The sequence below is a fragment of the Erigeron canadensis genome, chromosome 7, assembly GCF_010389155.1.
Source record: "Erigeron canadensis isolate Cc75 chromosome 7, C_canadensis_v1, whole genome shotgun sequence".
Taxonomy (NCBI): Eukaryota; Viridiplantae; Streptophyta; class Magnoliopsida; order Asterales; family Asteraceae; genus Erigeron; species Erigeron canadensis.
Genome location: NC_057767.1, coordinates 5,611,206 through 5,637,379, shown reverse-complemented (window position 1 = coordinate 5,637,379; position 26,174 = coordinate 5,611,206). Strand labels below are relative to the sequence as shown.

The 26,174-nt window shown below is 34.0% G+C and overlaps 4 protein-coding genes and 1 non-coding gene across 5 annotated transcripts; 4 read left to right on the top strand and 1 right to left on the bottom strand.

The window, feature by feature from the left end:
- The first annotated feature begins 8,242 nt into the window (after nt 1-8,242).
- On the top strand, nt 8,243-11,833 carry LOC122607018 (serine/threonine/tyrosine-protein kinase HT1-like). Its single transcript, XM_043779936.1, has 3 exons — nt 8,243-8,854; nt 10,588-11,043; nt 11,394-11,833. Exons 1-3 carry the CDS (start codon nt 8,483-8,485, stop codon nt 11,625-11,627), a joined length of 1,062 nt encoding a protein of 353 aa, XP_043635871.1. The 5' UTR covers nt 8,243-8,482; the 3' UTR covers nt 11,628-11,833.
- Nucleotides 11,834-12,578: 745 nt separating this feature from the next.
- Nucleotides 12,579-12,658, top strand: TRNAL-UAG. Its single transcript has one exon. It is a non-coding gene; the product is annotated as a tRNA-Leu (tRNA).
- Nucleotides 12,659-12,707: 49 nt separating this feature from the next.
- On the top strand, nt 12,708-19,730 carry LOC122607017 (probable RNA-binding protein EIF1AD). Its single transcript, XM_043779935.1, has 5 exons — nt 12,708-12,815; nt 18,353-18,556; nt 18,656-18,731; nt 18,977-19,103; nt 19,325-19,730. Exons 2-5 carry the CDS (start codon nt 18,437-18,439, stop codon nt 19,521-19,523), a joined length of 522 nt encoding a protein of 173 aa, XP_043635870.1. The 5' UTR covers nt 12,708-12,815; nt 18,353-18,436; the 3' UTR covers nt 19,524-19,730.
- Nucleotides 13,311-17,337, bottom strand: LOC122608824. Its single transcript, XM_043781906.1, has 4 exons — nt 16,413-17,337; nt 15,715-16,319; nt 14,467-15,637; nt 13,311-14,119 (listed from the first exon to the last, which is right to left on the bottom strand). Exons 1-4 carry the CDS (start codon nt 17,335-17,337, stop codon nt 13,311-13,313), a joined length of 3,510 nt encoding a protein of 1,169 aa, XP_043637841.1.
- Nucleotides 19,731-20,906: 1,176 nt separating the features above from the next.
- On the top strand, nt 20,907-22,444 carry LOC122607402 (protein MITOFERRINLIKE 1, chloroplastic). Its single transcript, XM_043780368.1, has one exon. It carries the CDS (start codon nt 21,118-21,120, stop codon nt 22,252-22,254), a length of 1,137 nt encoding a protein of 378 aa, XP_043636303.1. The 5' UTR covers nt 20,907-21,117; the 3' UTR covers nt 22,255-22,444.
- Nucleotides 22,445-26,174: the final 3,730 nt, after the last annotated feature.

Sequence of the window (26,174 nt, the reverse complement as noted above, 5' to 3'; positions counted from 1 at the left end):
GCCCGGGTTAAACCAAGGATTATTAGCTAGTGTTACAATATTTAAGAATCTTGTTCAGACTGCCAATTTGATATCAAGAATCTGATATAATAATCACGAAAAGATGAATAAGTTGATAGAATACGGGAAGAAAGCCATGTTTTATATATGCTAGATTTTATTCAGGTTATGAATTACGTCGTCTCAGAGCTTACCGTCTAGAGGTGCAAAAACTTATTGCAGAGGCAAGAATCTTATTCATGTTTTATCCTCTTTTGGTTTTACCACTTTCTACAATGTTTTTTTTAACTAGATAAATGTCTGTGGGATGCGTGTCAACAAGAGGTGGCAGTGTGAGTATTATTGTAAAAGTGATTAAGGTAAAAGGAGTGGTATATTTATTTTAAATGTTGAAGGACGTATGTTTTAAATAATTTCATTAAGAGTATTATAGGTATCTTAGGTGAAAATATTTAAATTAGTGAATAAAACTAAAAGGTATTTTGTAAAGAACAAATGTTTTATAATGTAGTAGAGATAGAGATTTGAAGTTTAAAAGTTAGAATTGTGGGATGAAAGTTTTCGGCTTTATTAAAACATGGAATACCCTGCACATAGCCACATAGCCACATATAGATTTTTTGGTTAGTCGAAGTATCCGACCCGCTCTGTGAGCCGACTAATCCCTGGGTCACCACCCGCTTTGTGGGTAGCCTGGAGTTGTCGGAGGTGAACCTCCGTGGCCACAAGAGGTTTAATTTTTGCTTTTAGGATTCGAACCTGATACCTCTAGGTATTTTCACCTTTATTTGTATGACTGGCAACACTAGGACTGTAGTTTAATAACCCGCGCCATATATATATGTTTCCTGGACATAATTAGTTACAGGTCATAATTAGTTACAGGCCATAATTAGTTTAATAACCTAGCTTAAAGTAACTTAAGGTTTTAAATATTTAAACTTGAGGTGGACGATGATGATGGATGAAACTTCTGAATTTCAGACATATCTGTATTTTAAAATTTTTGAAATTTTGTACCGTTTCGATTCTATATATATATAGTTGATTTTTTGAAGATTGAAAACTGCATCCATGATAGATAGCTATAAAGAAAAGACTTGTAATTGTAGAAGTTCCGCAAATTGATACTTGTGTTTTGAATATTTGGTGATTAACTGCAGGAGGCTGCCGTTGATAAATAAAGTTAGCCTTACGAACCGTTGTTCATCTTTAACATATGGAGCTTAGTCCATCAACGCTGTTTCTTGATTGTATATTCTCAATGGGACTAATGTTCAACTGTAAGCTACTCGTGTAGCTGAGAGGCAATGTGATAAGTTACTTATAAGTATATCAAGAGTAGTTATTTTGCGACTGTTGTGAATTTTTACTCTTTTTTTTTGGCCTTGATTTTTAAAATGTAGACGAGCAACGCTTCTGTATATATGATGGCTTGATGGCCTAACGATCAAGATCTTTTAGTGAAATTTACCTTTTAAAAGAATAAATGATTAAATGGTTATTTGGGTGAAAGGTAACAACTACTGTTATAATAGATATTCAGGCTTTGACAAGTTCTGTTTTGTTTTTTCCATACATGGTTATTACTGCTCTGGTTTAGTCAATAACTGGTTTCACTCCAACCAAACAGAGCTAACAGTTACGAACTCGGTAGATCGGGGCGTGTGGTCAGGAAGGAAGGAATGGGGTGGGGTGGGGGCACGTTTTGGTACGTAGTTTGGATCTCATAAAAGTTATCCTGACTGATTGTCAAGTAACTTTGTGATTAACCCATGAACATGGAAATGCTATCTCTAAAGCCGCCCTTAGGCATCCTTCAGCTGTCACATTATATCCTTACAAATCCTTATACATCCTTATAAATCTTTCAAATCTTATAATTTTATCTTCAACCATACAAACATCCTTAGATATCCTAATATCCTTACAGATTCTTTTACCTCCACTAAAAACAAAAATATATTATTAAGTAATTAGGACAAGTAAGGGCATGCCCTTAGGTAAGGACCTCATTCAAAAAATCATTAGTTTTGGACAAGCTTCAACGGTAAAGGATATTCAAGAACACCTAAGAGCACCCCATTGGAGATAGCCTAAATATTATTAAATTTATCCGTGTGTATACTATATATTGATTATTGAGCATGATGCATCATATCATAAAAAGTTATATATTAACTTCTGTAAAATATGTTCGTCTAGAAAATCGGTTTAACTTAAATATAAAACCAAGGTACGTATTACACGAATATCCTAACAATACTTGGATCATTAGAGAGTGATAAATCTACAACAATATTTAACCATACACTGTATACTATAATATGATTTTTTGTTGTGAATGACTAAATTGTTTTGTAAATTTATCACTAACCCTAGGCAATTTGTAAATGACTTGTTATTATTGACCTTCTTAAAAATACACCTTCACCTACTTCAAAATATGCATTAAAATATGTAAACACATTATGATAAAAAAAAACAACAACATTGAATTCGAATATATAGAAGAAAAAGTAATGAACATAAGCATGATATTGTTAATCTGAAGATTACTTTGAAACCAAAATTATTTAATGTCATGAATAGAAGAAATAATAAATAAATAAAGATTCTGCTTATGAAATTGTTACAATTATATATAAGATAAAGATAAAGATAAATATATATTTTCATATATATAGGTATTGCCGTTAAACTAAGTAGACCACAAAGATACTATATTATTTTATTATCAGTATATATCTACATAAATATGGATATATGCGTAAAACTAACTTATTGATTTATTTATTTATGTAATTAATTAATTAATTTTATATTATAAAAAAAGATTTATGACATCAACAATTTTTAATTTGATAAAATCAAGAGTTAGTTATGATTGGTTAATAAGTTATTAGGTCAGTTTACTTTTACTATATATAAAGATTATGATAAATTTGTTTATAACTTATACTAAAAAAGTAAAAAGTATGACTAACAAAAAAATTATGAGATATTGCATGATTAATGTGAAGATAAGATAAATATATTAACTATTAAGTGACAGATTATGTTTGTTTAGTACAAGTCCAGTCCAATTGTGTAGATGAGCTTGGGCTTTCAGATTTATTTATATATTATTGTATAATTTTTTTTTATTACTAACGAGATATGTCATTCGGGCGTTGCTTCGGGAACATTACATTTGTTAACGATTTAATAAAAAATATTATTTAAGAGATAATGTGTCATAAACTTTTTTAAGAAAACATGCATTATTCAAATTATTAAAAACTGATATTTGTCAGTTAAAAAATGAATTGTAAAAGTTTTGTGTGAAAGTGAAAGTCGTTCGCGTAAAAGTTTAGTGCTAAAAGTGTAAGAGACTTAAATGTTGTGGTGAAAATAAAAAAAAATCAAAAAGTATAAAAATTTAGTGCTAAAAGTATAAGGGGTTAAAATATTGTGGTGAAAATAAAATGAATAGAAAGTTTATTATTCTTTACAAGTTTTCCCGTACATTTCTTTTTAATTTATGTGTTAAAAAGTTTGTTGTTAAAGTGTAAGAGGTTAAAATGTTGTAGTTAAAATAAAAGATTATCAAAAAGTAGAAAAATTTAGTGTTAAAAGTGTAAGGAGTTAAGATATTGTGGTGAAAATAAAAAGATTAAAAAGTTTGCTAAGAATTATAAAAGTTTTGTTCTAAAAGTGTAAAAAGTGAAACTATTGTGGTGAATATAAAAAATAAAATAAAAAGTATACTATTCTATACACGCTTTCCTGTACCTTAAAAATAAAAAAAAATTAAAAACTATGAAAGTTTAGTGCTAAAAGTGTAAAGAGTTAAAATATTGTGGTGAAAATAAAAAAAAATACAAAGTTTACTAAAAAAATATTATACTTTAGTGCTAAAAGTGTAAAGATTGAAAGTTTTGTGTTGAAAATAAAAAAATAAAAAGTTTACTAAAAAGTATTATAGTTTAGTGCTAAAAGTGTAAAGATTAAAACTTACGTGGTGAAAGTAAAAAGAAATAAAAAGTATACTATTACTAAAAAAATATTATAGTTTAGTGTTAAAAGTGTAAAGATTGAAAGTTTTGTGGTGAAAATAAATAAAACAAAAAGTTTACTAAAAAATATTATAGTTTAGTGCTAAAAGTGTAAATATTGAAAGTTTTGTGTTGAAAATAAAAATAATAAAAAGTTTACTAAAAAGTATTATAGTTTAGTGCTAAAAGTGTAGAGATTAAAACTTACGTGGTGAAAGTAAAAAGAATAAAAAGTATACTATTACTAAAAAAATATTACAGTTTAGTGCTAAAGTTGTAAAAATTGAAAGATTTGTGGTGAAAATAAATAAAGCAAAAAGTTTACTAAAAAATATTATAGTTTAGTGTTAAAAATGTAAAAATTGAAACTTATGTGATAAAAATAAAAAAAATAAAAATAAAAAATATACTATTCTTTATACGTTTTTCGAGATTTTGTTTTTAATATATATATTATAATATCACTTCTAGCTAGTAGTAATATTCGGAGTATTAATTTTCTTTCTCTATTGTTTTACATATTGTCATATCGATTGACATGATTATACTTTAATATTAATATCATTATATCTTTTAGAAAGTGATAAATCTACATCAAACGTTAGCCATCTACAACAAATGTATATATTATACTGTATAATGTATAATCATATAAAGCATGCATTGTTGTTAATGACTAAAACTTATTATAGATTTATCACTTCCCATCTTTGTACTACGTTGCTCGATCATCATGCCATAACGGAATAAAGTATCGTTATATTAATATTGACATCATTGACTTATTGTTCGTATTTATATCAGTGTATATATGCCTGAACAAGTAACACTAGAATTATTAAGAAGAAAAAATAAGATGATAAGTTAAAAGAAATCATAAGTTAAAGTGGATTCCTCTTTGGGGGGGTCCTGTCAACCGGAGGTTTTATATTAAGAAAAGATTTGTCGTTTAACAAAGGACTCGTACCACATATTGTACGTACTCGACATGCATGTGATGTCAATTATTTCATTCAATTCCTCTTTATTGTAAACGGTTGCATTTATATTATTATTCAATGAATAACTTTCAAAGTTTTTTGTTTAATATACATTTTTTAAAAATCCAAGTATAGGGACAGGTATAAACAAATTCAATGGAGTCATATATAAGTTACTTATAAGACGAAGATTCAAACTTCGATTGAGTTTTTGTGAGGTTTTTCATGAAGTCATTTTGTGGTAGGAAGGGAAAGTTCAAATATCGACTAGATCTTTAGATGAGGTTCTTTTTGAGAAGCCACTTTGCGTCTATCTTTTATATAGTGGCACTCACCTTGTAGAAGCAAAGTTGTGTACAACAAGTGGTTTAAAAGAAAATTGAAAATTTAATTTAGCAAAATTTTGGAATTCCACCTCATCAATGATCAATCAAATGTTATAATTTTTTCTTTAGCTTAATTGACATGTTACATATCAAATTTTCTCCTAAATTATACATGGTGTGATTCTCTTATGTTGAAATCATTCATTAATTCGATAACATTGAATCAATCAAAATATTTTATAAATGATGAAATTTTGATAATCAAACTAAAATAATGGGTTTATTAATAAGTTTTCCTCTTGCATCAATTTTCAACTTATTTAGAATCAATTCTATGACACATGAACCTTTTTCACTTGCATCATACAGATATGACACATCAACACATTTTTTGCTTTCTAGGATTTGTTTATTATTTTTAATGACTAAATAGATAAATAAAATATAAATACTGATTAAGTCAATACAAATATTTTTTTATTAAGTAAAAAAAAAAACACTTTTAGAGTACTTACAGTGTCATAGACTCATCCTTCAAGGACTAGTTTCTGTCAGCAGTACATCAGCTCCATATCAGCCCAAGGACTAACCAATGACTAATCTCTCAAAACACCCACAATGTCAGGACTAGTCTAGAACCCACTATTTATTTATTTTTCCTTTTTTAACCTAATATTCTACCATCTATTTATTTATACAGTTTTAACCCTCTAACTTATACAACTTCAAATTTTTAATATAAAAAACACATTTAAAAATTTCATTAAATAGTACGGAATGAGTTCGAGCGGGAGAACGAGTAAAGTTTACAATAGTTATTCATAAACTATCGAGTAAAGTTTGTTGGAACCGCGTTAAATGTGACCGTCACTGATCATTTATCATTCGTGATATGATAATTGACGATAACTGAAATCCCTATGTCTAGTAACTATACGATGGGTGTATTTATTCTTAAAGACATATTATAGGGTTTCCCATTAGATTATTGGAACTACGGGGACTTATATTGCACATATTAAACACCAGGGGCTAAAGTTGTAAATGGTCTCTCTATAAATAGAGAGCCATGTACAACATTTTTAACCCTAATGTTCCACCCTCTTTGTGTGTGTTTTTTCTCCCATACTCATAGCCATCTAATAACAATCATTTTACTTTGGGAACATCAATGACAAATATTTTTACTCTTACAAGGTCTTGTAAATTGTCAGATACACATTATTATTATCATATTTTTATTATGTTTACGACACGAATCATAATTATTCTACCAAAGTTATGTTATGTTAGATTAGATACACGAGACATGTCATGTTATAAGAAAGAAAAGAAAATGAAAAAAGCACGTGGAATACAAATGACAGAAGTACAAGATTTGGCCACAAACCAAAAATAAAAATAAATAAATAAATCAAGAGAAGAGAGAAGGAAAAAGCCGTATACGGAATGAGGATACGGCACTGTCCGACACCCACCCGCCCCCATACATACTACCCCACGCGCCTTTCCCTCCCCTACCTTCACGTTCTTCTTTTTCCATGCTTTTCCATTTCTACCCCCCTCCCCCCTAGTCCCCTCCCATTGCATTACATCACTTATATTTTTGACAAAACAAAAATAAATGTTTACTTAGGAAGTTAGGATTCAACAGAAAGATTTTAAGTTTTTTAAATATAGGTTATTAACATGAAATAATACAACGACAAGATTATAACATTACCTCTGTTTTTCTCATAGACTCTCAAAAGTTAATTTAAACATTATATTATGGGTGTATCCACCTATTTATTTTATTTTTTTCAAAGTTTTAATAATAATATTTCTTAACTTGTCACAAATATAAACTTTTAAAACTGTCTTTAGCAAACCCTCTCCTGCCCTAATAAGCGGTCCTTATTTTAACAACCGGTGGATTTATAATATTAATTGCTGGTATATTACAGCTTACAAAATAAAATTTGTAACTATTCATCGTACTTCATCGATGTTTTTTTATTCTTATTAAAGTACCATTAAAATAAATAATTACGATTATAAAGTAGTCTTTTTTTTTTATTTTTGAATGAATGCATCATATCTTTTAAATTTCATCCATGACTTCATAGTCTTCATTGAGTTTAATTGTTGTTTTAATAATCTATTCTATCTATACTATATTATAAAAGAAATAGCCTCTTATATTTATGGAAGTGTTGATTAATATTTTCACTTAGCACCCCTTAAAATATTTCAACATACACTACCCCATAACATTAATGATTAATTTACACTATCAATTCTTTATCCTTTAATATATTTTCATTAACCATTTACATCAATTATCCACACCACTCGACGCCGTCTCCACCACCAACACTCGGCCCCCCACTAAAACGGCATTGTCACGACCACTGCCGTATTGCGCGGGTAACGTGCTAGTATTATAAAGAAAATAACCCACCTTATTGAAAGTTACATGAGAATTGTCTAAAATACCCTTAATAGTTAAATTACATTACGAGTCATTTATCTTTTGAAATATCTTGAATAATCCTTTACATCATCAATTATCTATATCACTCGACGTCTCATCTACCACCAACGGTCGCCTCCACCACCACACCGTCACCGTTATAACTACCGCCGCATTACACGGGTAACTTGCTAGTTTTCTAAAAATGAAACTCCTGTTCAAGGAGGGTAATACAGTCATTGAACAAGAAAAATAAAAATGGTGAACTGGAACGAAAAAGAGAAGGTTGACGTCACAATCAAAGAGCAGTGGAATACCCCTCTTGTCTCCTTTCAAGTGGATCTTTCCACATTATGATTTTTGTTTAAAACAAACACCAACTGAAAAAACACACATAAACACAGTTCTTTTTTCTTTTTGCATATATAATCCACGTTTAAAAATCAGCCATCAAAATTGTAACCAGTTTTAGTAGCTTATTGCTTATATATATAACAACCATAAAGAACAAAAAAATTTCATAACTTGCAAATGTAGCTTAATTGTTACAAGTTTTCAACTAGTTTTAAGTTATTTTTGTACGATGCTACAGTCACATATTCACTTTTCTCATATATAATAGTACATATATATAGCTAGATATATACTCGGAAAGTGTTAGCTTGTTGTCAATGAATTGAACGTATGACGAAATTAAGTTGGCTAAAGCAAATTTCAAACAATGGGAAGTTGGAAAAAAGACTGTCACTTGGTGAATACAAGAGAGCAGTTTCATGGTCAAAGTACTTGATATCGTCTGGCGGTGAAATAAAAGCAAAAGGCCAAGAAGATGAGGAATTGGAATGGAGTGCTGATATGTCACAATTGTTTATTGGGCATAAGTTTGCAATGGGAAGACATAGTAGGATTTATAGAGGTGTTTATATGCAAAATGATGTGGCTGTTAAGCTTATTAGTCAGCCTGAAGAAGATCGCGATTTAGCTGAAATGTTGGAGAGACAATTCACTTCTGAAGTTGTTTTGCTTTTTCATCTTAATCATCCTAATATCATCACTGTAAGTATATGTATATATATGACTATATGAGAGCATGAGAATAACTTAAGCATTAGATTTAAGATTAAGAGTTTGAAATTCTACTATTCTAAACCAATATCTATAGATTTAGAATATATATTTTTTGTTTTGTTTTTAAAACAACTATCATACTGAACTACACGAATGTCTAGGATGCAACCCATGATTTCTGAAAATACCCCGTTTGATCCAACCCAAAATGGTTTAAGATTAAGATTATGACTATGACTAAAGGCACCATTTTTAGATTGTGATTAGGAAGAATGAGAAATCATAATGATTGACATGTTTGTTATGACATAAAGTGATTTTGGTGAAGTGGAAAGCCAAATTTGATCGTGGCTAGGATTTTCTACGGATCCATGATCTATGAAAGTTGTATACCTTTTTTTTTTATAAAAACTAGAGGTCACTGGCCTAGCTGCCTAGCGGTTTGGTGTGGTGATGTTAGAGATTCGATGTTCACATGTTTACGCCACACTAGAAATATACAAACTTGAACAAAAAAGAGAAAAAGTCACAGAGTTATGTGCAGTTGGGCAGATTAATTCAATCTGCTTAATCCAATGATAAACTAGTAAGCTTTTATCAATTTCAGTTTTATTACAAGTTTTACAATTACACTGAGGTCTATATGCAGTCTAATTACTTTCTCCCTAACCAATTTACCACCCGCTTGATACCCAAAGTTTAGAGCTTAAAAGTTTAGAGCCTAAAACTTGTATCTAGATCAAACTTGTTCCAGAGGTGCTTGGACACCCTCGGACTCTCACTCCACAGGCGGTGACTCTGTCATTATACTGTCGACTCATTGCAAACTTCATATTCCACAACTCAAGAAAGACCCGCGAAGCAAAAGTTGTAGGTTCAAGTCCCACTTCATGGATAATGTCTTTCAAAAGAAAAAAAAAACAGTTATTAGAAAGTGAGTGTATTATTAAGAGAATGCATGCTGTTCCAAAAAAACAAAAGATGAACAAAATGATGAATTTGGTGGTTGGCATTTGCTATTTCTTGACTTGTGATAGATTGCAGGATTAAGACCTTTTTGACACACTGCCAGCTGCTTATTATTCTCATAACATGGTCCACATTAGCTGAATTTTCCATGCATTTTTCATTTCTTTTTATTTTTGTTTTTTTATGACTAGAAGACTTCATGTAGTTGTAGATATTTAAAATTTGTGTTAATTATTTGTCACATCAGAGTAATTCCATTGGGTCATTTGTTGTAACATGGAGTATTATGTAGTTTTGTATTTTAGCTGCATACTCATTTGTCAAAATCATGCCTATAAAGTTGATTCACAGTGAGTTTATTTGGGTCGTATCTTATCTTAAACGGGCCAAATCAGAAAATTTAAAAGTAACGGGTTATATGTTGGGTCTGCACTAAAATGACTGAACCCAAGCCTGTTTGATCCATTACCCAACCCGTTTGTTTGGCCATCTATAGCTAAGACTTTGTGAGTTTATTTGGGTTGTATTTTATCTCAAACCGGTCATTTCAGAAAATTTAGTGAAAAAAGTAATATGTTGTACGTCTGGTCGGCACTATATAAATGGCAGACCCGAGCCTGTTTGATCCATTACCCAACCCGTTTGTCTACCCATCTATAACATAGAGTTTGTGAGATTATATAATTTTTGTCACAGTATTTATATTGATGTTTATGAGTCACACAAATCACCATTTTCTTGTTTTCATGTAGTTTTTTGCAGCTTGTAAAAAACCACCATTGTTTTGTATAATAAACGAGTACTTAGCTGGTGGATCTCTGAGGGCATATCTCCATCAACAAGAGCCATATTCGTTACACCCGAACTTTGTATTAAAGTTGGCCATTGACATTGCACGAGGAATGCAATATCTTCATTCTCAGGGTATAATTCATAGGGATCTTAAATCGGAAAATCTACTGCTTAGTGAAAATATGTGTGTGAAGGTGGCAGATTTTGGAATCTCGTGTCTGGAATCTCAATGTGGCAGTGCAAAGGGATTCACAGGTACATATCGTTGGATGGCACCCGAAATGATTAAAGAAAAGAAACACACAAAGAAAGTTGATGTTTATAGTTTTGCGATTGTCATGTGGGAGCTTTTAACTGCTTTGACACCATTTGACGACATGACTCCTGAACAGGCTGCATTTGCAGTATGCCAGAAGGTATTTTTGTATTGATCATACCGCTCTTTGCTGCTAATTTTTAATTTTTATATGGCATAGTCATGGGCTTCCTATGCTTGTAAAAAGTAGATTTTATGCGATGATCAAAATTCTCGGATCTGGTTGGGGCAACCCACCAGCATTTTTTTTGGTCGGTTTGCAAGTATCTTTAAACGAATTTGATATGCTTAACCCTTTCAACCCATATGGCCCGATTCATTTTTTAGGTACATTTGCTACAATGAAAATCTATTTGCTAGTTTAATTCACTTGATGTATTGAAACTAAATGACATTGAACTGTCATAAGTTACAAGGTTTCTTATATATGTCTGTTTGGTCTCTTTGTAGAATGCTAGACCACCATTGCCAGCATCATGTCCAAGGGCATTTCATAAGCTTATTAATCGCTGCTGGTCTAGTAAACCAGATAAGCGGCCTGGTTTTGATGAAATAGTCGAAGTCTTGGAAAGATATGCAGAGTCGATTGACCAGGATCCTGATTTTCTTGCAACATATGAACCCGGTGATGATAAGATTTCATTTAAACGCTATATTCGATGCCATAAATCTACTTCAAAATGATCATAAGGAATTAAGGGTATTAATCAAGGTGCTAACTAATGTGGCTTTTCTTTAGGTCAGATTGTTCAAGATATATGTTGTACGTTTTTCTTTAGTATTGTAATGTGGAAGGATAAATACAATGCCTTCAAATCTTCAATTTAATTCTTTGTTCAGATTGAAGATTTTGACTTGAGAGGAGTAATATAGTTTCTCCAAGTTTTATATTTGTTGACATATGGTTTTGGTTGAATGCACACTACTTGTAGTTATATGATGGGCTTCACATTGAAATTTACCTTTGAGTCATAAGGAATGAATTCGCAAAATCAAATTTTGGATTAAAAAAAAAACGAAAACTTCATAAATCATTTAGACCCATAACCGGGCTATCCTTCTCTTCAATCCTTATCGGTCTGAATGTCATTCCAAGTCAAAGACTATATTAACAAAATAACAAAATTTCTTTGTAACAAAAGATTCAAAAGCTTTCAAACATTTGAAAACATATTGAGTGACATTTTAAAATCAAAGAGAACGTTTATCACAAATGATCATCAAGTAAAAAATGTACACTCCTTAGTTTAGACTAATTGAAGTTGTAAAGCAGATATGCAAGAATTGCTTTAGATACAGTAACAAAGCCACACCGTTATATGCCAAGTCAATATGCGTTTGTAACAAATTTAGTTAAAAAAAAAGTTATGACAAATTGGCATGACATTAACAAGAATTACTTATTATTTTAATTGAATAATTTAACTATATCATTATGATTCAAACGAAAGTTGTTCAATACAAATTTGTTCAAACATACATGATGGGGTTATTTATTACATATGTAACAGGAATAACATTCAATACATATTTAACAAAATCAATAGAGTCAACAAATGAGAGAATTACTATACATATTCAAGGTTTTTAAAAAGAGTTAAGTATATATAATAAGATAATGAAATATTAACATGTGACAGTTTGGCCGAGTGGTCTAAGGCGCCAGATTTAGGCTCTGGTCCGAAAGGGCGTGGGTTCAAATCCCACAGCTGTCAATTTTCTTTTTATTTTTTTAGTATTTTTTTGGTTTATAGTCTTTCAACCCTAAACTTTCCCATACTCCAAACACCCATCTGAGTCACATCACGCCGAGCCTCCCACGCGTGTTAATCGCAGCTGTCTAAATCTCTCATCGCCGTCGTCTGTCAACAGGTTCGATTCTCAATAACCCTTTCCTTGAGCTTCAAGAATTCTCTTAAATTAGGATTACAAGTTCATGGACTTCATTATTTTTATTATTATTGTTGCTAAAATCTTGTTATAATTCATTTGAGTTTCTTATTATTTGAGTTTTATTGAATGTTTTGGATTTTTAATGTGGATACACGCCAGGTGTTTGTTAAAATGTCTGAGAGAAATATGTCTAGTTGTACTTCACAATTAATATGGCCTGTATTTGTTAACTGGGTAGTTACAATTGTTTGAGTAGATTAGGTTCAATGATGTCAGAAAATATCAAAAGAATGGTAGGGTTAGAAGAAACTATGATTCTCTGGATACCCTCTCCAGGAACCCAATTCTCTTATTAACCAAAACCACAAATAACAAAGTTACAAAGTCACCCCTCACAAATAAATTAAAAACAGAATGGTCCATAATAGTAATCAGCTAAGAAATAAGTAAATAAAACGTAACAAGACTCCCTCCTTAGCCACTTTTGTCCTCAACAGTGAGCTCATCAAAATCTGGAAATCGCAGCTTCAAATCATGAAGGAACTCCCATGTAGCATCTTGCATCAGTTGACCTTTCCAATGTACCAGCACCTTCATAGCAGCTCGATTACCCCGCTTAACCAATTTACGATCAAGTATTGATTGCGGCTGAAGTGTGAAACAAGCTTCCCTTGGCAACGGAATCACTTTAGAAGGTGGCTCATCCGCTCCTTTGAGTAATGACACATGAAAAACCGGATGTATCTGAGCTTCCTCAGGCAAATCCAACTTATACGCAACTGATCCCACCTTTTCGACAATTAAAAACGGCCCGAAATATTTAGGTGTAAGCTTTGAATGTTTATGAACCCACAAAGAATTCTGCATGTATGGCTGTAACTTAAGGTAGACCCACAAACCCGGTTCAAAGCTTCTTTCTGATCGATGTTTATCTGCTTGCTGTTTCATACGGTTTTGAGCCTTTAGTAATGATTGTTTCATCACCTTTACAGCAGCCTCTCGATCTTTCATCATCTCATCAACATCCTTATCTACTGCATCCTTAAGGATATATGGAATATGTAAAGGAGGGCGATACCCATAAAGAGCATCAAATGGGGTGCGCCCCAAGGATGAATGAAACGTGGTATTGTACCACCATTCTGCCAAGGATACCCACTTCACCCATGTGTGTGGCCTTTCCATCACCATGCACCTCAGGTACCCTTCCAAACACCTATTCACCACCTCGTTTTGACCATCTGTTTGTGGATGGTAAGCCGTAGACAACTTAGATTCCACCCCTTGAAGATTTAAAAATTCAGTCCAGTCCAGAATGAACTCAGGAACACCGGGTCACGATCTGAAAGGATGGAGTTGGGACACCCATGTAGCTTGTACATATTATCTAAAAAGACTTGAGCCACATCTTTAGCAGAAAAGGGATGACCGAGTATCATAAAGTGACCATATTTTGTGAGTCGATCCACCACCACAAAAATGGTATCCTTACCCTTAACCTTTGGTAAACCGCCAATAAAATCCAAGACAAGGCATCTGCTGCTACGTTCTCTCTACCTTTTTTGTACTCTATGCAATAATCATACCCCATCAGCTTCGAGAGCCACTTATGTTGCAAGGGAGTAATCACCTTTTGAGTAAGAAGATGCTTGAGAACGAATAATAAAAGGACCTGTGATGAGGAAGTAGTGCCACTGCTTAACTGCCATCATGATTGCTAACAATTCTTTTTCATATACCGATAGGGCATTTTGTGTAGATGACAAAGCTCGGCTCAAGAATGCTATCGGGTGACGATCCTGCATTAGAACCGCTCGCACTCCGCCTGTCGATGCGTCTGTCTCAACCACAACTTTTGAATAATATGGTAATGCAAGGACCGGGGCTGATGAAAGTGCCCCCTTGAGTCGTTCAAATGCGTCTTGAGCCTCATTACTCCACCGAAAAGCGTCTTTTTTCAACAGGTCTGTGAGTGGTTTAGCAATTAGTCCAAAGGACCGAATAAACCGCCGATAATACCCGGCTAAACCTAAAAAACCCCGAAGTTGTTTTATTGTTTTTGGAGTTGGCCATTGTTGCACTGCTTCAATCCTTGCTGGATCAGTCTTGACTCCTTCTTTTGATGTAATATGTCCCAAATATTCCACCGCTCGACCTCCAAATACACATTTTGACTCCTTTGCAAATAGCTTGTTTTCTTGCATTATCAACAGAACCTGTTCCAAGTGCCTGATATGATCTTCCCTGTTTTGGCTATATACAAGGATGTCGTCAAAAAATACTAGCACCCCTTTTCTAAGCATAGGCCTAAAAATATGATTCATAAGAGCCTGAAATGTTGCCGGTGCGTTAGTGAGGCCAAATGACATAACAAGAAATTCATAGTGACCTTCGTGAGTCCGAAAAGCTGTTTTAGGGACATCCTCGGGTGCCATCTGAACCTGGTGATATCCGGACCTTAAATCCAGTTTAGAGAAAATAGACGCACCACCTAATTCATCCAACAGTTCTTCGATTAGCGGAATCGGGAACTTGTCTTTTACCGTTGCTTCGTTGAGTTGACGATAATCCATACACATTCGCCATTGACCATCTTTTTTCTTTACCAACACGACTGGAGCTGCAAATGAACTTTGACTGTTTTGAATGACCCCCGAGTCTAACAACTCCCGGGTGGTTTTCTCAATCACATCTTTTTGGACAGCCGGGTACCTATAGGGTCGTTGGCTAATAGGTTTTGTTCCTTCTTTCCATTTTATTTTATGGTCAAAAGCCTGTGAAGGGGGCAGCCCTGTTGGCACCTGGAAACCCCCGAAAATTTCGACACCAATGAGTTCCATGGTAGAGAATCGTATGTATGATCCGGGACATCGATTACTCTTGACTGATAATTATTTCCAGGCCCTTCATTTGTCAATTGTAGACTAAATAACTGCAATTCTCCACCCTTGGCATGTTTGTTTAGCAACTCACCCATTTTTTCAATTGAGCAAACCGAAAACAAGTTATTTTGTAGGCCCTTAAGTTCATAATGTCTACCCTCAACTTCAAATTTCATAGTCATCTTCTGGAAATTCCATAAGATGTCATTCAAAGGCAAAAGCCATTGCACCCCTAATATCATATCGTAACTCTCTAGTGATAACAGAAGTACTTGAGTTGTGAACCAACTTCCCTGCATATTCCATCTAAAATCGTGGCATATTTGATTGCTTATAAGGCGTTCCCCATCAGCCACACCAACATTGAGTGGTGAAACTTCCCTGACATCACACTGCAACTTCTTAGCTAACCTGTCTTTAAGGAAATTGTGGGTCGATCCTGAGTCAATAAGTATATGCAGTTGTCGATTACCATTGGACCCAGCTACTCTCATGGTTGGGTATGACGGAATGCCTGTCAAGGCATGTATCGAAATCTGTGGTTGCTGCTCTTTTTCTCCGTCAGCCGATAGTTCCTCTATCCCCTCCTCGCCATCTTCTTCTGCCTCAATAATGTATAATTGATTACGGGGGTGTGCACACTTATGGCCGGGTACAAACTTTTCAGTGCACTAGAAACACTCTCCCTTTGCACGTTTGTGTTCCAGTTCTTTGCTAGTAAGGCGGCATGTATTGCTTGTTGGGTTGGAGGTTGTGGTAGTGGATCGATTAGGAGTGGGTAAGAGTGGTAATTTGGTGGCGTTGGTAGGAGGTGTAATTTTAGTGTTAGTATTGACCCGTGAGCTACCCGCATCTTCCTTGGCTGTTTTCAATTTACCCACCAAATTTTCATTGTTAAGAGCTTGAATCTTTGCTAGCCCATAAGCCTCATGTAGCGTGCTAGGCTTAAACATTTTAACAGGTCCCCGAATGTCTGGTTTGAGGGCTTTTAAGTAGAGGCTCATAGCTTGTGATTCAGTCAAATTTACCTTGTTAAGTAAGGAGTCAAAGGTAGTGTTGAGTTCATGGAGTGAACCGGTTTGACTAAGCGAAGCCAATTCTTCCAATGGATCCTCAAACACTGCATTAGAGAAGCAAGTTTTTATGGAACGAATATAGTCATTCCATGAAATCTCAGCTACGGTTGCCCCGCGTGTACGCATAAATGCCCTATGCCATTGAATGGCATCCCCTTCCAAATGAATAACTGAATACCTGAGTTTCATTGCTTCTGGTGTCTCATCAATAGTGAAAAAGTGCTCGCAACGATAAACCCACGCATCAACATCTTCATCCGAGAACTTAGGAAATTCAACCTTTCCAATCCGCATAGGTCGGTTGCCCCGCGACTCAGCATCGCTAAAAAAAGAGTGTGACCCTGAACCAGTACCGCCACCACCGGATGAGCCGCTACTAGCATGTACCGATTTCTCCTGAACCGCCTTCAAGATCTCTTGTTGTTGCAAAACCGATTCTTCCTGTTGCTTCATCATGGCCGCCAGGGCTGTTTGGATCTCTGTAATGGACTTTTCATGGTTCTTGAGAGTGTTTTCCACATCTTGTCTACGAGTGTTTGTCATGGTGACAAGAGGAGCTCCGACTGGTGATCGGAACGGCTCTGATACCCTTGATAGGGTTAGAAGAAACTATGAGATGAAAGAAAATATGATTCTCTGGATACCCTCTCCAGGAACCCAATTCGCTTATTAACCAAAACCACAAATAACAAAGTTACAAAGTCACCCCTCACAAATAAATAAAAAACAGAATGGTCCATAATAGTAATCAGCTAAGAAATAAGTAAATAAAACGTAACAAAGAAGTTCCCTTTTTGGGTTAAAGTATCGTTATACGGTTTTTTACCAAGAAACTAATCATCTGTTGTATATGTCGGATAAGACATAAGCAAACATAAACATTATCTATAGAATTTCTTGGAAGTTAATGACAATCCGAGAAGTTAGTATGATTAGACGATTAGTTAGTATGGCTGTTTGTGTCTATTAGTTAGAAAAAGTTGTGTCGATTAGGAAAAGGATACAACCCTTAAACTGATACCAACTACCAACTGTTGCAACTATTTGAAATGAGATGTGGGTTCAAAGGGTTCTTCTGTCTGTCCATGTAAAGGGTTATGTCATGTAAATAAACGGCTGTGTTGGTATAAAGGGTATATATGCCCAATGCAAATCTGTAAGTTGTATGAACAAAGGTCTGCAAGAAATTAAACAGATTAGCAAGTTTATTCATATATTACATTATTACCTGTGTATGTTATTCATATCTGTAAGCGATTTCCAACAGAATTGTGTTGTTTTGATACAGCTGGCGATTAATAAGCATTTTAATTTTAATTTTAATATAATATAACTTAATAGTAACCCAAGACCGTGTTAACCTTAAGTCTAAACTGTGACATCTTTTGTATGTTTGTAACCTCTTTGCCATTTCATACGCTCAGTTTGTAGGCGTGTCAGGTTTTTCTTTTTTAGATTATTGCTTAAGAGTGCTTATTTGTGATGTGGGGTGGTAGACTAATAGTGATTTTTGTGACATATTAACTAAGTTTGTGCTGTATCATCGATGATTTTGCAGTCAAGGAGCTGCTTTTAGAAGCTGTAGGAAGTTTGTTCAAGTATACACAAAGCTTCATACTCAACGAGTAGGATTGAAGTGGAAATGGCTACGAAAGGTGGAAGGAAGAATCTGAAGCGGGCGGTTAATGATGAGACATTAACTCTTCAACCAGGCCAAAGCATTATGCAAGTTGTTTCTTTACGAGGCAACAACCAAATCGAGGTATGCAGATGCTTATTCGCCACGTATCAAACATTTTTAATGGGTTAATTACATGGCTGTTTGAATTTGTTGTTTTGATACTTTGAAATTTGAATAAAGGTAATTGATGCCAAAGGAGAAAAAGCATTGGCAATTTTCCCAGCTAAATTTCAGAAAAGCATGTGGATAAAACGAGGTATGACTTGGTTTACGTCTACTTAGTTCTTTTTGAATTACTATGGTTGCATATACATGTGTGCATGTGTCTATAACTCATTGATAAGGCTATGGCAACCATTATTTAACACCAAAACTTGTAATTTCTTCGTTTAGTTTGCTTGTCTTTTACACATTATTGTTCTTAATATGGAACATTAGGGATGATGGTTGCCATTCATATGTAATCAGTAAAGGGCTATTAATTGTCGTATAATGTTGCAGGTAGTTTTGTTGTGGTTGATGACAGTGGGAGAGAAGAGGCTGTTGAGTCTGGAAGAAAAGTGGCTTGTGTCGTTCTTCAAGTTCTTTTCCATGAACAAGTCAGAGTGTTACAAAAGTCTCCAGAATGGTTAGTTGCTACTTTAACCTACCGAGTCATTTTGGTCTTCATAGATTAATAGTACCTTAATGCTCATATTCCCAAGGAAAATACTCTGTTTTGCATGACATATTGTTTGCTCTTATTTATTTATATCATTTTCAACTTCCAATAAAGAAAAAATGTGATAATATGATATGCTAATTGCAAGAATTTAGACGGTTAACATCCTTTTTTGGCCCTTGATGCAGGCCAGAAATCTTTAGATCAGTCATAGTGGATAGTTCTAATGGGAACTCTCAGAAAAACCCTTCAACTACAAAAGAAAATGAGGAGTTGGATTCTAGCGAAGATGATGGGTTGCCTCCATTGGAGGCCAATACAAACAGAAGAATACACACGGTATTGCAGTCAGATACAGAGTCGGATTCTGATGTAGAAGATTCTTAAGCGTGTTTGTGAATGATTCCGAATTTAACTTCTCTTTTGCATGCTGTTCTCTTCATCTTGCAGCACAGATTAAGGTTATAGGAGGGTCACCTAAAAGTTTTGGGTTTGTATTGTAATTCTTAAGGGACATGTACAATATTGGCACTACAGCAACAAACTCTTCTATCTATATCTATTCAATACTACCTAGAATGCATTTAGCCGCTCTGTTTTTAAGCTTTTTGTTTCAACAATCTACATTATTCAATGGGATGTGCATCCTTGAAGACTAACAATATGTTCGTCTAGAGCAAGCATACTATGAAACGACGGACCAGCTTCCTTTTGGTTTGTCCAATGCGTTGTTTCTGATTGCCTGTGCCTTGGCTGGCAGGATTGAGTAGCAACATGGTATGCCTTTGTGCTATAAGAACAATCGACTTGCATAAAATAAAAGTTTGAGCAACACTGTTAGCAACACTGTTGCAACACACTGTTGAAAGGAAAGACTTACTTTCGAGAAAACAGTAACCTGTTAGTCACAAACAGCATGTAACAGCCATACCCAATTTTAAAATACCTAATTTCATTTTTCACAAGGTATGAGAGAGGTGAGATGTAAACGCTCTTATTTATTACGAGGAATAGAATTGAATTTTTGACCTCCGTCTCCAAGGTTTTCGGCTTTGAAGAATTCTACTTGTTAGTTTGAAACATGTGATGCAAAAATAATCGAAAGGAACTTATGATCAATGAAAATGTACCCACGGTTTATCACACTAATATTGATTTAGCACATAAGAGTATTTTGATTATAAGTATTGCCGTATCGGTAACGAAAAGACTTGTTAACATGTAATATTACCAAACATCCAATCCAGCATCTAGAAAAAAGTTATAAGTAGTTTAAAGATTAAGTTTAAATGTCATAAATAAAATATAAACAAACCAAAATCAGCAAACCAAAATTTATGAATAAACTATTAAATGTTCATGAACAAGTTATCAAATGTTTATCGATATAGATATATTCGATGAACAACATCTATGTTCATATTCCATTTAACTAAGCATAAATATTTTTGATTATGCCCAACTGTCTAAAAAGAGTTATTAGGCTGCTACTAATAATGACGATGTTACCTACTCATCAGTTTTGTCACATCAGTATTTTTAAACTGACATACCCTCGTCGTTACATTGTTTAACCCAAGATTGAAACCGATGAAGGCGTGTCGATGCCGCCGCTTAAGCGACACTCGTCGCTCATAACCGTTGAGAACCGACGAGCACCCGTTGGGACGCATCTAGATTACATATTAACATGATAAGCCAAGTTACCAAACACCATGAGGCTCAGCCAAACACCCATCTATCTATACATAAGGTAACCCAAACCAATAGGTCCACCCTGTATTACAATGTTAAGATTAGATTCCATGGCTGAAAACCTCAAAACGTCTCCAAACTTTTCAACAATTCAGACAAACACAAAGTAATGACGACTGCAAAGCCTGACCAGAAAATAAGCTAAGTTTCATCATCATTATTTCTCACACTCTATCAATTCTGGTTTTTGTATTGAATTAAATTAATTTTGTGAATTTATTGTGGAATGGAAAACCCCAATTATTCAAAATCACTGTCAACCTTAATTCATCATAAAAATAACAAAAATGATTTCAATTTACTATTTACACATCTCAACACAAGTCTAATTATCTCAAAAAAATCATCTAAAAAACGAACCTTTAGTAATCTTAAATTCTTATCAATATCCTTCGAAAACCAAAAACAACAAAAACCAAAGAAAAAAATAACACCCAATTTGTTTAAGACCCTTTCGGTGTTTGAACGCGCCCAGATTGGCGCCTGTGCAGGCGGCATTGCGGGCGCGTTCACCTACGTGTGTCTACATCCATTAGATACAATTAAAACTAAGTTACAAACTAAAGGGGCTTCCAAGATTTACTCTAGTACCCTTGATGCTATTGTTAAGACTTTCCAAAGTAAAGGAATACTCGGGTTTTATTCCGGTGTTTCTGCAGTTATTGTTGGGTCAACTGCGTCTTCCGCGGTTTATTTTGGGACCTGTGAGCTTGGAAAATCGGTTTTGTCTAAGTTACCGAATTACCCGGTTTTGTTAATACCTCCTACGGCTGGTGCAATGGGGAATATTGTTTCGTCTGCTATAATGGTGCCTAAAGAATTGATAACCCAACGAATGCAAGCCGGGGCAAAAGGGCGGTCGTGGGAGGTTTTGTTAAGGATTTTGGAGAAAGATGGGGTTGTAGGTCTTTATGCAGGTTATTCTGCTACATTGTTAAGGAATTTGCCAGCTGGGGTTTTGAGTTATTCGTCTTTTGAGTACTTGAAGGCTGCGGTTTTGGCTAAGACGAATCAGGTGAATATGGAGCCGTTGCAGAGTGTGTGTTGTGGGGCATTGGCTGGTGCAATTTCGGCTTCTTTGACCACACCACTTGATGTAGTGAAAACAAGGTTGATGACTCAGATTCATTTGGATAAAAATGTCGTTGCTTTGGGTGTTTCTGAGACAATTAAGCAGATATTGAAGGAAGAAGGGTGGGTTGGATTTACGCGAGGGATGGGACCTAGAGTGCTTCATAGTGCTTGTTTTTCGGCTATAGGGTATTTTGCATTTGAGACGGCCAGGCTTACTATTTTGCATCACTATCTTCAGAGAAAGGAGGCGCTTGAGGGCGACATTGCTCAAGTTGGCACTTCTGTTTGAATTTGATTTGCTTTCCCTTTATGTTATATCTTGCTAATTATATTAAGTGTTTTTGTAAGCATCTAGTTTCTTAATTTTTGTTATAAGGTTTTGTTCAGTTATAGCTTTGATAGCATTCGACTTTTGCTTTATAGATATTACATGATCCCTTATGTTTGTAGTCCCTATATAAAAAAAGAATTTTTTTGTATAGCTGCACTCATTTGCAAAATTTTCCATGTATGTTTATGCCTAATAATTTCCCGGAGTTAATGTGCTCCTTTGCCCCCTAAAATAAGCAACGATATAGGCTTTAGTATCACCGCTTGCTTTAAAACTCTTTAACCAATGTATATGAAGATATCATTGATGATGTTTGTTATTGTATACTTGAGTTATGATTATGGCTTTTAGCATAGACTGTATTTACAATGCAGCATTGTGTATATGAGTTCCCAGCTTTCAAATTTCTTCAACATTTTTTCTTAGCTGGAAAATTTTCTGCTCTTGTTCCATAATAAGGTCATTATCTGCTAATCATTTAATCCCTTCATTCTGTTGCATTTTTGGGACTTAAGGTCTATACCTGGTTTTGCGTGCATCATTGTGTATTTAAGCTCCCAACTTGTTCAATAATCAGGTGATTCAGGTCATTGTCTGTTAATGGGTTCTGCATTTTGAGCTTTCTTGAATATCCATATCTGTGCGCTTTCTTTAGATTTGAGTGTAGAAGGAAAGTCATGTAATTTTTTTTTTTTTTATCTATTTAAACCCGTGTGGTGTGTAGGCAGCTTGTCCTTTATTGGGTTGAAACGGGTCGGTTGGGGTTGTGCTGACTTGAAGCACTTTTTGTCCAAAAGTTTCCTAATATTTAGTGTGAAGGTGCATTAAAATAATACTATAAGCAACTTTCAAACCATTTGTTTTGATAAAACATGATTGGCCCTTTGAAAAGTAAACCCGTTGAAATTACCTTTACTTTTGTCCAATGAGTAATTCGGAGTTTGTGAAACTGGTGAATTGGCCCATTCTTTTGAGTGTTTTCTTTCTTTGAAATTGTTATTTTTTCTTTTGAGTGTTCTGTTTTGTTATCTGTGACAACAGTCACTTTCAAGTTTTCAAGCAGCTTGTAGGAAACCCTATTGTTTTGTATAACAAACAAGTACTTATCTGGTGTTTTCCTGCACGCATTATTTTTATAATAGGAGCCATATTCATTACATTGCAACTTAGTTTTAAAGTTGGCCATTGACGTTGCCGGAATGCCATGGTAATTCATAGGATCTGAAATAAGAAAATCTATTGTTCGGTAATAATATGAGTGTAAAGTAGCAGATATTGGTATATTATGATTATAAGTACTTATCTAATGTGTTGGCACCAGAAGGATTACAAATAATAGACACAGAAAGAAAGGTGATGCTTTTTGTTTTGCGATTGTCATCTGAGAGCTTTCAACTGCGTTGACAACGTTTAATGACATGAAATAGAGCTGTTGCACCCGTCCCTTTTGTCTGAAGTTATTGGACCCATTTCATCGTTTAACCCAAATCTACCCATTCATAAGGGTGGACGGAGTTGGGTGGGGAGAGGACCGGTACCGGATGGCACACCGCGCCGACCCCCCGGTACCGGTGGGGAGGGGAGCGTGGTGCCGGATTCCCTGCCTATGTAGTCGACCGTTACAAAAAAAAAAAAGCGTGGGCCCAACTCTCTCTCTCTTCCTTCTTTATTTTGTTGCTGCACTCTCTGTTTCTTTTTTTTTTCTTTGAACACACACCAATCACACACACATATATATAGTGTATATATATAGGGAAGTGATATTCGTACCACTGTTTCTTATTGATGTACCACAATTTACAAGTTTTACAACTGACTGTATAAGCTAGTATTGCACATATATGGTACATCAATCAAAACAATTGGTACGAATATCACTTCCCATATATATATAGTTGCAGGTGTGAAGGAGAAGACGGCCAAAGGTTCAAAGGGATAAGATTTTATACATATTTACATTTTACACCCTGGAGTATTAAGCTATTTATTAAATTAGCTAAAAGTTTTTTCTTTTTTGTTTTGTTTAATTTTTTTAATAAACTATTATTATTTTTATTATTATTATTTGAATAAAAATAAATACAAATGAAATTAAATAGAAAATGATGGGGAGGGGAGGGGAGGGATGGCGAGATGCTCCTAGCATTAAAGGAGGGGAGGGGAGGAGTGGGCAAGCTCTCCCCCCACCCTAAGTAAATGAGTCAAAATTGCCAACTACTTATTATGCGCAGAGGTATGCTATTACATGTATTGATGTATTTGCTCATTAGAATGACTTGGATACTCACTTCCAATGATCGTTAGAAGGTTACTTGTTTTTTCATATTTGTTGACGTGATGACAGTTTAAACTTTGAAGGGCTATAAAAAAGTATAGTTTTTGGAAACTGCCAAGATCCGTGATGGCACTATTTTTGTAACGAGTCAAGATGGGTTGCAACGAACTAGGGTGACCCAAAACACTTTTTGACCTAAAGTCTTATACATCATTTTGATAACACAGCTTGTTAAATAAAATGAATTTAGTAGGTTTTACACATTAAACTAGTTCACAGAAGTGTTATGAAACTGTGTATTAAAAAACCAGCTATAGACCCTAGAGGTACATCTATTTAGTATTCACGTGGTCTCTTAATGTTTTTTATTTGTGTACTCACATCTTTTTACTTATATATAGATATTCACTTGGTTTTATATAGCTAAAGTGAGATATCACATTTTTACTTCTTTCTTGTTGTTTCTTAAATTTTAGTTTTGTTTTTCGTGTTTATTATTACTTGTTTACATCCTGATAAAAATAATTTCATTTAAAAGGTAATATTATTGAGGGTGTATGTTTCTTTTTATTTAAAGTTTTGATAGTAACATCTTTGTTATTATTTTTTGATAGTAACTTTTTTTAATTTTTAAAAATTTTTCATTTAATAGTTAAGACTTAAGAGCTTATATTAAAAATTCTAGATGTTATACTCTATATGGCATGTGAAATCTTTAATTTGTTTCCTTCTTATACGAAGATGATGCTAAGTGATTAAAAAAGAAGAGAAATGCTAAGATGACTAATATTTTACAAACACTTTTATACTAATTGACATGGTAGTTGATGTGGACCCTCCGTGTCATATAATTAACTTAAACTAATTAACCACAGTTAAGTTATTTATTTTTAGTAATTATAATTGTTCATCTTCATCCTAACCTAACTCTTTCTTCACCATTCAATCGTCTTCCTCTCATTCTTTATTACATTATATGTGTATGTGTTTTTCTAAAACTTTATACCTATAAATATACTTATCTTAATTCCAGACGCAGTAGTTTTTATACCCATCAAAAAATTTATTTGCAGAGATATATTCCAAAAAATCTTAATAATGTCATAACAATCTCAGTTTAATACGAATGAGAAGAGAATTAGTAAGATAAATTGATAGAAGAAATCATGATGTAACATCGATCAACAAATCCCAACAACCCATGAAGAACAATTAGATTTATTAAAATTATAAATTACAAGCAACAATCAAAAAACCTAAAAAAAGAAGAAAAAAAAAATCTGTTCCGAAAACAATCAGTTGATTCAAAAAGTCTGTTAGGGGAATATTTGTGTATTTGGTGAGACAAAAGAATTTTGTGTTCATGGGCAAAAAAAAAAGATTGATTGGTTACGTATATTAACTGCTATGAATGGAGAAGAAAGAATTAGATAAATGATTTAACTTTGGTTAACTAATGAAGGTTGATTGAATGACATGGAGGGTCCACGTCAGTTAGTATAAATTTTTTTTGTAAAATGTTAGTCATCCTAACAACCCTCAAAAAAGAAACATACACCAAAATTAGAAGAGAATTACCAACAAAGCTGTTGGTCTTCTGGCC